This window comes from Notolepis coatsorum (assembly GCF_963971535.1).
Source record: "Notolepis coatsorum genome assembly, chromosome: 10".
Taxonomy (NCBI): Eukaryota; Metazoa; Chordata; class Actinopteri; order Aulopiformes; family Paralepididae; genus Notolepis; species Notolepis coatsorum.
Genome location: NC_140174.1, coordinates 14,165,071 through 14,179,418, shown reverse-complemented (window position 1 = coordinate 14,179,418; position 14,348 = coordinate 14,165,071). Strand labels below are relative to the sequence as shown.

Sequence of the window (14,348 nt, the reverse complement as noted above, 5' to 3'; positions counted from 1 at the left end):
AAGGGGATGCAGACCAGAGAAAGACTTTCGTCTTGTTTACATCAGGGTCCCCCATTTTCAATTCATCAGGACATATATGACATACAGATAGACAGTACTGCTACATCTATACATTTATGACATACCAGATTTGCAAATACAGTACTGTTTGTGATACAAAAAGAGTCCAGAAAAGAGAGTATATACATTTGACGTAAAAACTGTACATTGGGGGAGGTTGGGTAGGTGGGGTGGGTGTATTGAGCTGTACTGTATTGTACCCATTCTGCAATCCGTTAATACAATTTTCAATCAATCAAACCTCTCCCAAAGGCTAACCGGCACTGTCCGCTTCCATTCATTGTGCTAAGCTAGGCTAACATGCAGCCAGATAGCTTTCTACTGAACGCACAGACAGGAAACTGGTATCTATCTTCTTGTCTCTCTCTGGAGAAGACGGTAAGCTAATTTCCCAAAATGTCGGCGTGTTCCTTTAAGCAGGCTTCAGGTTGCAGACGCCAAACAGTGACGAAACCACTGCTACCGATGGCTTCTATATGCAGCTCTTACATCTCTTCAATGATTACTTGTCTCTTTTGTGTTCAGATGACCAATAACCTGGAAGAGAACAAGAGACAGGGATTAGAATGGTTCAGATACAGTACATTATTCATATCAAATCACCTCTGCTTCTCATCTTAGGCCACTTAAAAAGAGAAACAAATGGGAAAATGTCACATTTGACCTCATTGCAATTCGTTAAATGTGCTATAGACATAACATTTGTATAAATATGTTATAGTAATAATTTTTTATAAATAATACATCCACAGAGCTTTTAGAAAAGTATTTTTCTACAAATCTGTATTAATGAATTTATCATCTAAAAAAAATGTGGGGCCAAAATTAATGTTGTTGTTTACATGTTGCGTGCACCCTCCCTACATCCCATTTCCCCACATGGAATGCACCCAATTGGATAAATTACATGCTGGTGCTCTAGTACGACATCTAGTGGCTGGATGTTATCTATGTAGCACCTTTAAGGCAGAATTACTGTAGACTTCTGCGTGGCCTATCGCGGCTCTCTGCGTCAGCTAGTATACTGTATATAACAGCTTTTATCCAAAGCGCTTTACAACTTATGCCTCACATTCACTCACACACTGACGGCGGAGGCGACTATGCAAGGTGCCAACCTGCTCATCGGGAGCAGTTAGGGGTTAAGCGTCTTGCTCAAGGACGCTGTGGCAGTGTGACACACTGCCAGGAAGCGCTTGAATCGAACCGGGAACCTTCTGATTATCAGACGACCGCTCTACCTCCTGAGGAAATATCGCCCCCCGAAGGCCCTCACCAGTAGGCTCCTTGGCTTTGGGGGCCAGCGGCGCTACCCTCGGCCAACCATCGCTGTCAGTTTGACGCAGAAGTCTAACTTGGGCTTTACTCAAAATAAATCCTTTTACATTTACATTTACATTTAGTCATTTAGTCATTTAGTTGACGCTTTTATCCAAAACGACTTACAAGTTCTGTACGACAAGTCATCAGGAAGGGCACAACTCTATCAGCTGAGTAACAATGTTCATCAAAGTGTTGAGTGCTACAGTGTAGGTTAGTATATTATGACAAGTGCATGACAGTAAGGTTAGTTAGGGTTAGATATAAAAAAAAATTTAGATAATGGTTGAAGAAGTGCGTCTTTAGTCGACGGCGAAATATTGGATGGGTTTCGGCTGTCCTAACTGTGGTGGGCAGTTCGTTCCACCATTGTGGGGCAAGTACTGAGAAAAGGCGGCTTCTCCTTGATGACCCTCCCGGAGCTCGGATGGGATACCTTTTAAAAAGGTCCCATCACTCTGTTCAACTGGAGATCCATCATCCAATCCACGCTGTGAGGATTTACACGTCACACTCTCCCTTCCATCACATCCCCTTTCCATCTTTACATTAAGTCATTTAGCTGATGCTTTTATGCAAAGCGACTTACAAATAGTGTCAAACTTGAGTGCTACACTCTGAGTGCATAGTAGTATAGACATATTAGCATGATAGGTAGTAGTAAAATGGTAAATGGTGCATTTATATAACAGCTTTTATCCAAAGTGCTTTACATTTGTTCCTCACAGTTTACCCATTCACTCACCAACCTGCTTGTGTCTAGTTTTTTACCAACGGATTTCCAGTTCCGCGTTCTGATTGGCCACTGACGTTTCTGGTGCGATCTGATTGGCCACTGACGTTTCTGGTCATGTGACATGTGCGCCCAATCACGTGACGCGCCCATTTCAATCAGATTGCAGAACGCGGAACTGGAAATCCGTTGGTAAAAGTAATCAGGCAACCTGCTCATCGGGAGTAGTTAGGGGTTAAGTGCCTTGCTCAAGGACACTTCGACACGCTGCCCGGGAATCGAACCATGAACCTCCGGATTACCAGACGACTGCTCTACCTCCTGAGCCACTCCCGCCGCTTATACTACTATACTTATAGTAATATACATACAAATTGTAGTATAAGTATAGCAGTGTAGTAGTAAGGTACATACTAGTAAAAAGACAGTAAGAAGGTTTGTTTTTATTATTATAATTTATTTATTTTATTTATTTATTTAGTAACGGGCCACAAGCCCCGCCTCCTCCTACACACCTGGAGCAGGGGGAGGGGCCGTGTCAGAGTTTAGCGGATTTAAGGGAGGCTATACCCAGCAGCATGGACACGTCATTGGCCGAGGTCAACCAGCTCCCCCCGTCCGCCACCAGGATGGCCCCGGTCACGTAGGACGAGGCCCGGCTGGCCAGGAACAGAACTCCGTGGGCCATCTCGGTCTTGTTGCCCGCCCGCTGCAGGGGAATGGACCGGAACGCACCGGCTGCCTCACCTCGAGGCCCGCCTGGGAGACGGAGAGGTGTTATTCTGTTGTTGTGACTCTGGTTAAAAAGGTGCCGTTTTCTTTGTTAAAATAAGTGGTCTACATGTTAAAATAAGTGGTCTACATGTTAGAATAAGTGGTCTACATGTTAAAATAAGTGGTCTACATGTTAAAATAAGTAGTCTACATGTTAAAATACGTGGTCTACATGTTAAAATAAGTGGTCTGTTAAAATACGTGGTCTACATGTTAAAATACGTGGTCTACATGTTCAAATAAGTGGTCTAGATGTTAAAAGAAGTGGTCTACATGTTAGGATACGTGGTCTAGATGTTAAAAGAAGTGGTCTACATGTTAGGATACGTGGTCTAGAGGTTAAACGAAGTAGTCTACATGTTAGGATAAGTGGTCTACATGTTAAAAGAAGTGGTCTACGTGTTTAAATAAGTGGTCTACATGTTAAAATACGTGGTCTACATGTTAAAATAAGTGGTCTACATGTTAAAATAAGTGGTCTACATGTTAAAAGAAGTAGTCTACATGTTAAAATAAGTGGTCTAGATGTTAAAATAAGTGGTCTACATGTTAAAATAAGTGGTCTACATGTTAAAAGAAGTGGTCTACATGTTAAAAGAAGTAGTCTACATGTTAAAATACGTGGTCTAGATGTTAAAAGAAGTGGTCTACATGTTAGGATACGTGGTCTACATGTTAAAAGAAGTGGTCTACATGTTAAAATAAGTGGTCTACATGTTAAAATAAGTGGTCTACGTGTTTAAATAAGTGGTCTACATGTTAAAATAAGTAGTCGACATGTTGGGTTAACATTTACATTTAGATTTAGTCATTTAGCTGATGCTTTTATCCAAAGCGACTTACAAGTTTTGTACAACAAGACAGCAGGAAGGGCACAACTCTATCAGCTGAGTAACAATGTTCATCAAAGTGTTGAGTGCTATAGTGTAGGTTAGTATATTAGGACAAGTGCATGACAGTAAGGTTAGTTAGGGTTAGAGTTTTTATTTTATATATTTTTTTTTATTTCATTTCAGATAATGATTGAAGAAGTGAGTCTTTAGTCGACGGCGAAATATTGGACGGGTTTCGGCTGTCCTAACTGTGGTGGGAATAAGTGGTCTACATGTTAGGATAAGTGGTCTACATGTTAAAATACTAGCTCTACATTCTGACAGCCATCACTGATATAGTGTGTCTGGTCAGTAACATGGGTCTCCCAGTCCCTCCACTCAGTAAACAGGAAATACATTTCCTCGTATCCCTTCCTACTTTATCCAATCAGGAGAGAAAATGGTCTGACAAAAATAAGAAATAAAAACAATTATGTGCTTGAAATAAGTCAAATTATCTGCCAGCAAATTTTGCTTGGCAAGATTTCTTAAAATAAGTAAAATAATATCTAGGGTTCTCTCTCCTGATTGGATAAAGTGAGAAGGGATACCAGAACATGTATTTCGTGTTTACTGCAGAGAGGAGGGACTAAGAGACCCATGTTACTGACCAGACACTCTATATCAGTGATGGATTTCGGAATGTAGAGCTACGCTTATTTTAACAAAAACAATACCACATTAATGAAGATGTTGAAATTATGGACTTGTCTTGTTTTCGTTTGTTACAGTTTCTGTTCTGATCAAGTCAGCAGATACATTTAGCTTTCTAAATATACTGGATGGACAGTAGCCTATTGATTGTGAAATAACTTATTATTTATTAACAGTAATGATTATATATTAAACTTAATAGATGGACAAGTGATTTTGTTTGCAGATGAAGCTAATTGATTCTTCCTATTCCTTTTCGGACAAGAGACTGTTTTGTCTTACTTTATATACTTTCACAACAAATTATCTTTGTACTTAAATTTTTTCTTATATCCTTTTTCTATTGTTGTTGTAACTATTAATTAATTAATTAATGGAATCTCAGAACCTATTCAACACATTCAAATGACTGCTTGGTTCTCAGTGTTCCTCCTTCTTTTGCTGCATTTAAAAGTATGATCTCCAACCACTGTATCAACTTGTAGCCGTTTTCTTTTATTGTTTATTCTTATTTATTGTGCCTATATGGATGAAATTGTCATTCTACGAACACGCAGTACCAAGGCCAACATATACAGTACTGTATACCTGTATGTCAGGAAATGTCATGATATATATCTGTATGTTGTGTATGTCATTAATGTCACTATGAATTGAAAATGGGGGACCCTGATGTAAACAAGACGAAAGTCTTTCTCTGGTCTGCATCCCCTTAACAATTGTGTGTATTGAGCCGTGCTGTATTGTACCCATTCTGCAATCTGTTAATAAAGTTTTCAATCAATCAATCAATCAATCAATCAATCAATCAATCAATCAATCAAAGGCCTCCTCCTCACCCAGCCTCCGGAAGCCCTCTGTGCCGGACACAGGACCAGGGGCCAACGTGTTGACCCGGACCCCGCTGGGACCCCACTCCACGGCCAGGTGCTTGGTCATGGCATCTGTGGACAGGAGGAACAGTCTATTCATTTAAAGGGGAACTATCTTATAAATGGCATTTTTCAGTGTTTAGCATTGTTTCCTAGCTATGTGGACTTATATTAATATGATCTATGTCTCTAATTCTCATATTGGCGCATTCTTCCAATTCTCCTCTCACAATATTCACCATCACTGAACTGAGTCATCTGGAAATGTGCTGATTTGTGATGTCAGAGAGACACCGCTGCATGATAATGTTCAGGTGAGGCAGTGGTTTACCATTGTGGTTGGAGCCCAGGCTCAAAACGGCTTAAGATCTTGAGGTAGAAAAATGCTGTTTTTGAGGACTTGATTAGAAATACAAAACAATGAATTAAAAAAAATAAAAAATTACAGAGGTGTTCCATAAACTCACAGGAATTGTGTAAAAGTGCCCAAATAGTGAAAGAAATAGTAAAATAGTTCCCCTTTAACCTGACCTGCCAGATCCCTGACGCAGAACCATCTGGGAAGTCGTGCTTTGAAACCGTTTGGAAATAAAGCCGGCACTTAAATAATTCAATTCAATTCAATTAAAAAAACGTTATAAGTCCCGCAAGGGGCAATTTAGAGCTTGATACGGCAAACAGCTGCATTTCTACACATTCAAGACAAAACAAGACAAAACAGGCACAAGAGACATGACACTGCCAGAACGGGATCCCTACGTTGTTGATCCGTCAAGTCCAATAAATAAATAGATTCGGTCAGTACAAAAAAAGTGCACTTTCGTCAAAAATGTTAAAACCAAGGGGTCAACGGGTGCATGTTAGTAAACTGACCTTTCCTTGTACTGTGGCCATTCACCAGTCGAATGGCCTCTGGTACAAACCCAAACTTTCTTCCGTTTGTTTTACAGGCAGGCTGTCTAAAGCGCTTTCCTGAGGGCAGCAGGTCAAAACACACATGAAGGACATGTGTGGGGTCATCAATTATCTTACACGCTTTCTTGAGCACTTGAGCATTGCAGGTAAATACTTGGCAGGTGATTGAATCTGCCAGTTGCCAGCTGCCAGTAGTTCCTCAAAGGATGCCGAATGGTCCGAACCACTGGGGTCTGTTGGTTTGGGGCGCATAACTTGGAAGCCTGACGAGATGGATGCTCGAGTGATCTCATCATGACCTCGAGAAGCCAGCTGCCACGCAAGGTTCGTTTTCATTAGGATATCCCCGTTTTATAATAGAGATGATAATCATGTTATTTCTTACCATTTGCAGCCTTGGCAGACCCAGCATGCACCTGGAGGCCCTGTCCTCTGTAGCCAAGTGTGGCGGAGATGTTCACAATGTTTCCACCATGGTCCTGCACACAGCAGTCATAGGACAATCAAAATAAGTGCTTTAAAGGAACACGCCAACTTTATGTGCTTACCGTCTTCTCCAGAGTCTGACAAGATGATGGATACCAAGTTCCTCTCTGTGCGTTCAGTAGAAAGCTATCGGGCTGCAAGTTAGCCTAGCTTAGCACAAATGAATGGAAGCGGATACGGATTAGCTAGCCTCGCTTAAAACTCCGGGAGAGGTGTGGTAGAGATTATCCGTATCCGTTTCCATTCATGTGTGCTAAGCTAGGCTAGCTTGCAGCTGGATAGATTCCTACTGAACTCACAGAGCGGGAAACTGGTATCTATCTTTCTGTCTGACTCTGGAGAAGACTGTAAGCACATTTCCCATAATGTCGGTGTGTTCCTTTAACTAAACAGTTGAGTTCGGGACTTCAAATCATTGCTGAATAAATTGGACGTGAGAGCCATTTGCTTAACAGTCTCTTCAAAGCCTATACACTGGCAGGAAACACGTCGTACCTTGAACCACTTCTCATAGACCACCTTGCTGGTGTTGAAGGTGCCCATGGTGTCTATCTCCATGACCGTCTTGAAAGCGTTGAAGGAGAGCGAGGAGGCGGGACAGAGGAAGTTCCCAGCAGCGTCTGTCAATCAAAACATCCACTCTCCTTGATACACGGCACAGAAAAAGCATACAGACATAAAGCATAAAGCATCATCGTTACAACCTGCTTGAGCTTCACGACAGCTGCTGAGGACTGGTAGTAAATACGAGAGCCTGTGCGCTTCATTATGCAATACGGACATGAAATGTTGCATATTGCCTTGCAGTTGAGCAGTGGTTGGAGGGGGATTTAAAACTATCGTAACGACGCTGACGTAACATCTAGGTGAAGGGACTTCATGATGTTAAGGTGACAGATACAAGATAAACGTAGCATGGGTTAATGATTCAACTAAAACCTTCAAGACTGACCCCTTGAAGTAATTAGATGTATGAACGGTCACCTACTCAAACCTTGTAACACATTCAAGCCAGTGGTGACGCAGCAATAACTAGTTTGATTGATTGATTGATTGATTGATTGATTGATAACCTTATTAACAGATTGCAGAATGGGTACAATATACAGTACGGCTCAATACGCACAATTGTTAAGGGGATGCAGACCAGAGAAAGACTTTCGTCTTGTTTATATCAGGGTCCCCCATTTTCAATTCATAATGTGTGTGTGTGTGTTTGTGTGTGTGCATGCGTGTGTATAGAGTCTCTGTATAGTGTTAATTTGAGTTATTGCTGCCCCATCACACACACACACACACACACACCAATTATTAGCACCAGCACAATCACATGCACAACTAGAAAGGTATGCTCAGTGAATGAATGAATGAATGAATGAATGAATGAATGATCATTACATTTATATAGTGCTTTTCTCTAGACTCAAAGCGCTCCCCACAATGTAGGGTGGAAATTGCTTCCTTCAATCACCACCACTGTGTAGCACCCAACCTTGGGCTACAGGCTCAATGGCTGCCATACACTGGCACCCGGCACACATCACACTACACAGTGGCTGAACGGCTCAGGAGACAGGGATTAATATCAGCCAATTAAGGGGGGAGGGATGATTTGGTGGCCTTGATGTCAGAGACCTGATTGGGAATTTGGCCAGGAACGTCGAGGAACCCCCTACTCTTTGCGATAGTCGTCCGGGGTTCTTTAACGACCAAATTCAGTCAGGACCTCGGTTTAGCAACTCATCCGAAGGACGGCACTCGCAGCGGTGCAGTGTCCCTATCACCGTAACAGGGGCATTGCTACTGACAAGTCAAGAGGACAGAGTGCCCCCTGCTGGACAACAACACCACTTTCCGACAACGGCCTTGACCGGGGCTCGAACCGGTGATCTTCCGAGTCCGGAGCTCTACTCATGTAGCCACGCTGTCTCCACCAGGCAACACGCCCTAATAATAAACATAGCCACAAGCGGTAATTCTGGGATTCCCAAGCCAACACGGATCGCTAAGATTTCAAAAGAATTGCATTCATTTATGGCCAAATTTGCGCCAGGCCCATGCACGTATTTGGAACTGGTGTAGCCCCTTATTGGGCGATGTACTTTCATTGTACTTAGGTTGTACTTTAGTTTGTATATTGTATAGTGTTGGGACTTAAACCTCTTTTACTTACTTTTTTTTGTTATATATGAAGCACATTCTCAGGGGGCTCATGCAGAACCAAGCATTTCACTGTAATGTACATGTACTTTATACGTGACAAATAAAAGCAAACTTGAAAATTGGGCAATGCAGGTTTTGTGATCATTGGCCCAATGGTTGTCGACTCTGGTCTGTGCCAAGTTTGGTGTAAATCACACATACGGCGTAGGACTTATGACCTTTCAAAGTTCAACATTTTGATGCCCCCTTTAGCACCCCCATCAGGCCGATTGGGGTAATATTCCGGGAGGCACATCCCGGGCTTGCTGTCTGCATATGTGCCAAGTTTCATCAACCACAACCTTTTAGTTGGCGCCACACACACACACACACACACACACACACACACACACACACACACACACACACACACACACACACACACACACACACACACACACACACACACACACACACACACACACACACACACACACACACACACACACACACACACACACACACACACACACACACACACACACACACACACACACACACACACACACACACACACACACACACACACACACACACACACTCTAATACTGAGTTAATAGCATTTGAGAACTTCTGCGATGGAGGCGCCATACTGTTAATGAGGATGTTGATGCGGCCCAGCTCGCTGAGTGCCGTGTCCACGGCAGCGGCGATGGTCTGGGGCTGCCTCACGTCGACACACAGAGGTAGACACCGGCGTCCCGTCGCTGCGGAGAGCTTATCTGCTGCCTGGGGAGAGGTGACACAGTAATGTAGGGTCACCATCACAGTTTAACCTCCATGCATTCTCTGAGCTATAATGTGATTGCTGGCAGAATAATGAGAACGTTGACCTCTTTGAGCTTCTCCATGTTCCTGCTGGCAATCGCCGTGTCACAGCCATGTCTGAAACGCAATGAAGTGCAGAAGGGCGGGTTTGGAGAGGAAAGGTGACATCACGAGCATATTTCAGCTTAATGGGTTGAAAAGGCTGTATAATAATGTGTCAATGATATACTGTAGATAGATATACTGTAGATATACATACTGATATACTGTAGATAGATGTACTGTAGATATACATACTGTATATGATCTACTGTAGATAGACACTGTAGATATATATACTGTAGATACTAGATAGATATACTGTAGATAGATATACTGTAGATACTAGATAGATATACTGTAGATAGATATACTGTAGATACTAGATAGATATACTGTAGATAGATATACTGCATATATACTGTAGTGTAGATATATATACTGTAGATACTAGATAGATATACTGTAGATAGATATACTGTAGATATATATATATATACTGTAGATACATACTGTAGATACACTGTAGATATATATACTGTAGATACATACTGTAGATACACTGTAGATATATATACTATATATGATATACTGTAGATAGATATAATGTAGATATATATACTGCAGATGATATACTGTAAATTATATACTGTAGATGATATACTGTAGAGATATATATACTGTAGATGATATACTGTAGATATATATACTGTAGATAGATGTACTGTAGATAGATGTACTGTAGATAGATGTACTGTAGATAGATGTACTGTAGATGATATACAGTAGATGATATACTGTAGATATATATACTGTAGATGATATACTGTAGATAGATATACTGTAGATATATATACTGTAGATGATATACAGTAGAATAGATGATATACTGTAGATATATATACTGTAGATGATATAATGTATATATATATATACTGTAGATGATATACTGTAGATGATATACTAGATAGCTATACAGTAGATTATATACTGTAGATGATATACTGTAGATAGATATACAGTAGAGTGTAGATGATATACTGTACAGTGTAGATGATATACTGTAGATATGACAACAGATAATAGCCTAAAAGACAGTGGTAATATATGGAGATTCATGTAGGCTACAGGGTGAGGGTCAGCAAAGAGGGAATGAGACGTTAACACTAGATAACACTAAGTCATCAGGGTATCACAGGCGATAAGGGAGCAGGGGAGGATGACTGGGCCAGAGGCTCAAGGTCAGTGGAACCAGCAGGGTGAGAGGTGAGGACAGGACAAGTGACAACCAAACAACTGCCTCTTTGAACTGCTGCGGTCAGGCAAGCGATACCGGAGTCTCATGGCAAGCACAGAAAGACTCAGAAGAAGCTTCTATCCCCAGGCCATCAGGATGCTCAACGAACAATAACACTATGTAACAACCATCAAATGCACACACAGCACACACATCCACACGCACACACTCACTTTAAACAAACAACTCACTGCTGCACCCACTTTACACACTTTAGAACACCTAAACACACTTTATATTTATTGGTAAAGAATTTGCACTACAACCCATACCTCATTACACCTTACTGTAAATTGTACCTAAATTGTACCTCATCCCATTTCTTTTTTTTTTGTATTTTATTTTTTTATTATTTTTTAAACAAACACATAAACAAACATGACAACACACAATAGGATATACAAATACACATATGCTCCAGCTCGTACCCCCCTCTCCCGGACCCCCCATTGGATAATCCAACCATTATAATTTGTTCCTAACCAGACACTACCATTATATGCTGGCTTTTATTCTCTCCACCACTTCTAACCACATTGCCATTTTGGATTCATTGAGACCCAAAATTCTAGCTGTTGATATTTCTTGATAAATCACATCGAGATATGTAAGAATCCAGACCTTACGGCAAATTTTTTCCGGTTGAAACCATCGTGATGCTATCAGCTTTTTAGCCACTGTGATACCGGATAAAACCAATCTCTTTAGCTGTGGAGGTACTGCATGCTCAAAGACATCATTCAGCAGTAATACAGAGGGGTGTACAGGTATATCCAGAGTTAAGAGATTTGACAATTGCTGGGTCACTTCTTTCCAAAATATCTTAACTGGTGGGCAGTCCCAGTACATGTGCATAAATGTCCCTTCATCCCCATTTGTACATAAGGAGCATTTGGAGTCTTGTTTAAGACCCATTTTGTTCAGTCTTATAGGAGTTAAGTATGTCCTGTGAATATAGTTAAGACCTCATCCCATTTCTGCTTTGCACTATATAGTATATAGTATATTAGTATATTGTATAGTATATTGTATGGTAACTCAGTTACTTCTACTCTGCATTGAACATTGTACATATGTATATACTGAACACTTGTGTCTACGTACTTGACTTCTATTTTATACTTGCTATACTTATTTTATTTTATACTTATCTATTTTTGTCTAGCACAGTCTCTGGAGCGTAACAGAAAGAAGCATTTTGTATAAAAGTATTCTGTACTTCTGTATGACAACTAATAAAGAAACTTGAACTTGAGGACTGACCCATCCAGGACTAAAAGCTTCCTCACAGGACTGACCCGTCCAGGACTAAAGGCTTCCCCACAGGACTGACCCGTCCAGGACTAAAGGCTTCCCCACAGGACTGACCCGTCCAGGACTAAAGGCTTCCCCACAGGACTGACCCGTCCAGGACTAAAGGCTTCCCCACAGGACTGACCCGTCCAGGACTAAAGGCTTCCCCACAGGACTGACCCATCCAGGACTAAAAGCTTCCTCACAGGACTGACCCGTCCAGGACTAAAAGCTTCCCCAGAGGACTGACCCTCCAGGACTAAAAGCTTCCTCACAGGACTGACCCTCCAGGACTAAAAGCTTCCTCACAGGACTGACCCATCCAGGACTAAAGGCAGGACTGACCCGTCCAGGACTAAAGGCAGGACTGACCCGTCCAGGACTAAAGGCTTCCCCACAGGACTGACCCGTCCAGGACTAAAAGCTTCCCCACAGGACTGACCCATCCAGGACTAAAAGCTTCCCCACAGGACTGACCCGTCCAGGACTAAAAGCTTCCTCACAGGACTGACCCATCCAGGACTAAAGGCTTCCCCACAGGACTGACCCCTCCAGGACTAAAAGCTTGACCAGAGGTCCGACTGACCCATCCAGGACTAAAAGCTTCCCCAGAGGACTGACCCCTCCAGGACTAAAAGCTTCCCCAGAGGACTGACCCCTCCAGGACTAAAAGCTTCCCCACAGGACTGACCCATCCAGGACTAAAAGCTTCCTCACAGGACTGACCCATCCAGGACTAAAAGCTTCCCTGCCCACAGGACTGACCCCTCCAGGACTAAAAGCTTCCTCACAGGACTGACCCATCCAGGACTAAAAGCTTCCCTGCCCACAGGACTGACCCATCCAGGACTAAAAGCTTCCCCACAGGACTGACCCATCCAGGACTAAAAGCTTGCCCACAGGACTGACCCCTCCAGGACTAAAAGCTTCCCCACAGGACTGACCCATCCAGGACTAAAAGCTTGCCCACAGGACTGACCCATCCAGGACTAAAGGCTTCCCCACAGGACTGACCCATCCAGGACTAAAAGCTTGCCCACAGGACTGACCCATCGCTCTCCGGTCTCGACGCCAGTCAGCGTGACAGAGAGCGAGGAAACCATGTGTGGAGCTACAAGAAGAAGAAGATTTGACTTGAGATGAGTTGAGCTAAAGTCCGAAACTCTGTTACACAATAACAGAGGTGAAGGGGTTAAAGTACAGATGGGTGGTGTGGGGAATACTGTAGATATAGACTACTGTACATAATAGACAGCCCAGTGGATAGACCTTCTGACTGACTGTGGATATAGACTAATGTATATATATACAGTTTCCTGCCCCTCGAATGTATATAGTTTCTGTTAGGATCGCTGGTAAACAGTACTGTATATTTGTATATCTTGTATGTCATAAATGTAACAGTACTGTATATTTGTATGGCATGTATGTCGTAAATGTCATGATATTTATATCTGTATGTTGTTGTGTATGTCATAAATGTCATTATGAATTGAAAATGGGGGACCCTGATGACAGCCCAGTGGACAGAGCCTTCTGACTGTGGATCATTCAGTACCTTTTATAGCTAAAAAGAGTGAAATTCACTTTGTTGTGGTTCCTCGACCGTAGCAGCATCCAATATAATATAAATTAAATTAAATAAAAATAGCATAGAATAAAATAAAAGATAAAATAACAGCAATATGACTGTATACAATTCTAACAAAGTGTGCAGTGTGGAGATATTACACTAAATAAAATATAAATAACAAAATGGCTATGTACAGTTCCAACAAGAAAATGTATGTAATGTAATGTGCAATAATTAGCAATGGGTCAAATGCAATGTGCAATACAGTCCCTACTCCACATGTATGTGCTGCTCATGCAGATTTATCTTTTAAAGAAAGCAGTTGGCTACTGTGATAATATCTTCTGATGGCCTTGTATGTAATCACTTACGTTACAACAAATCTCTTTCTTTGTGGTTGATATTTTAGAAGCAGGGACAACGTCTGTGAACTGATCAGATGACAATGTGTCAACAACAATGTGCAAACTGTGACTCTTACCTCATGAAG

At 41.8% G+C, this 14,348-nt stretch overlaps 1 protein-coding gene across 4 annotated transcripts in view; it reads right to left on the bottom strand.

The window, feature by feature from the left end:
- Positions 1-441: 441 nt before the first annotated feature.
- Positions 442-14,348, bottom strand: part of decr2 (2,4-dienoyl CoA reductase 2, peroxisomal) — a 15,188-nt gene continuing 1,281 nt past the window's right edge. For 2 of the 4 annotated variants that reach the window (XM_084323815.1, XM_084323816.1), the window contains exons 3-10: positions 14,340-14,348; positions 9,722-9,773; positions 9,482-9,617; positions 7,182-7,306; positions 6,586-6,679; positions 5,253-5,357; positions 2,684-2,872; positions 442-597 (exon numbers count right to left, since the gene is read on the bottom strand). The exon at positions 14,340-14,348 is cut by the window's right edge and continues 60 nt beyond it. In XM_084323815.1, coding sequence (XP_084179941.1) covers positions 563-597; positions 2,684-2,872; positions 5,253-5,357; positions 6,586-6,679; positions 7,182-7,306; positions 9,482-9,617; positions 9,722-9,773; positions 14,340-14,348 — 745 coding nt within the window. In that variant the 3' untranslated portion in view covers positions 442-562. Of the gene's footprint in view, positions 598-2,628; positions 2,873-5,252; positions 5,358-6,585; positions 6,680-7,181; positions 7,307-9,481; positions 9,618-9,721; positions 9,774-14,339 lie in introns of all 4 variants that reach the window. The other 2 variants (XM_084323818.1, XM_084323817.1) reach the window with 2 other exon arrangements.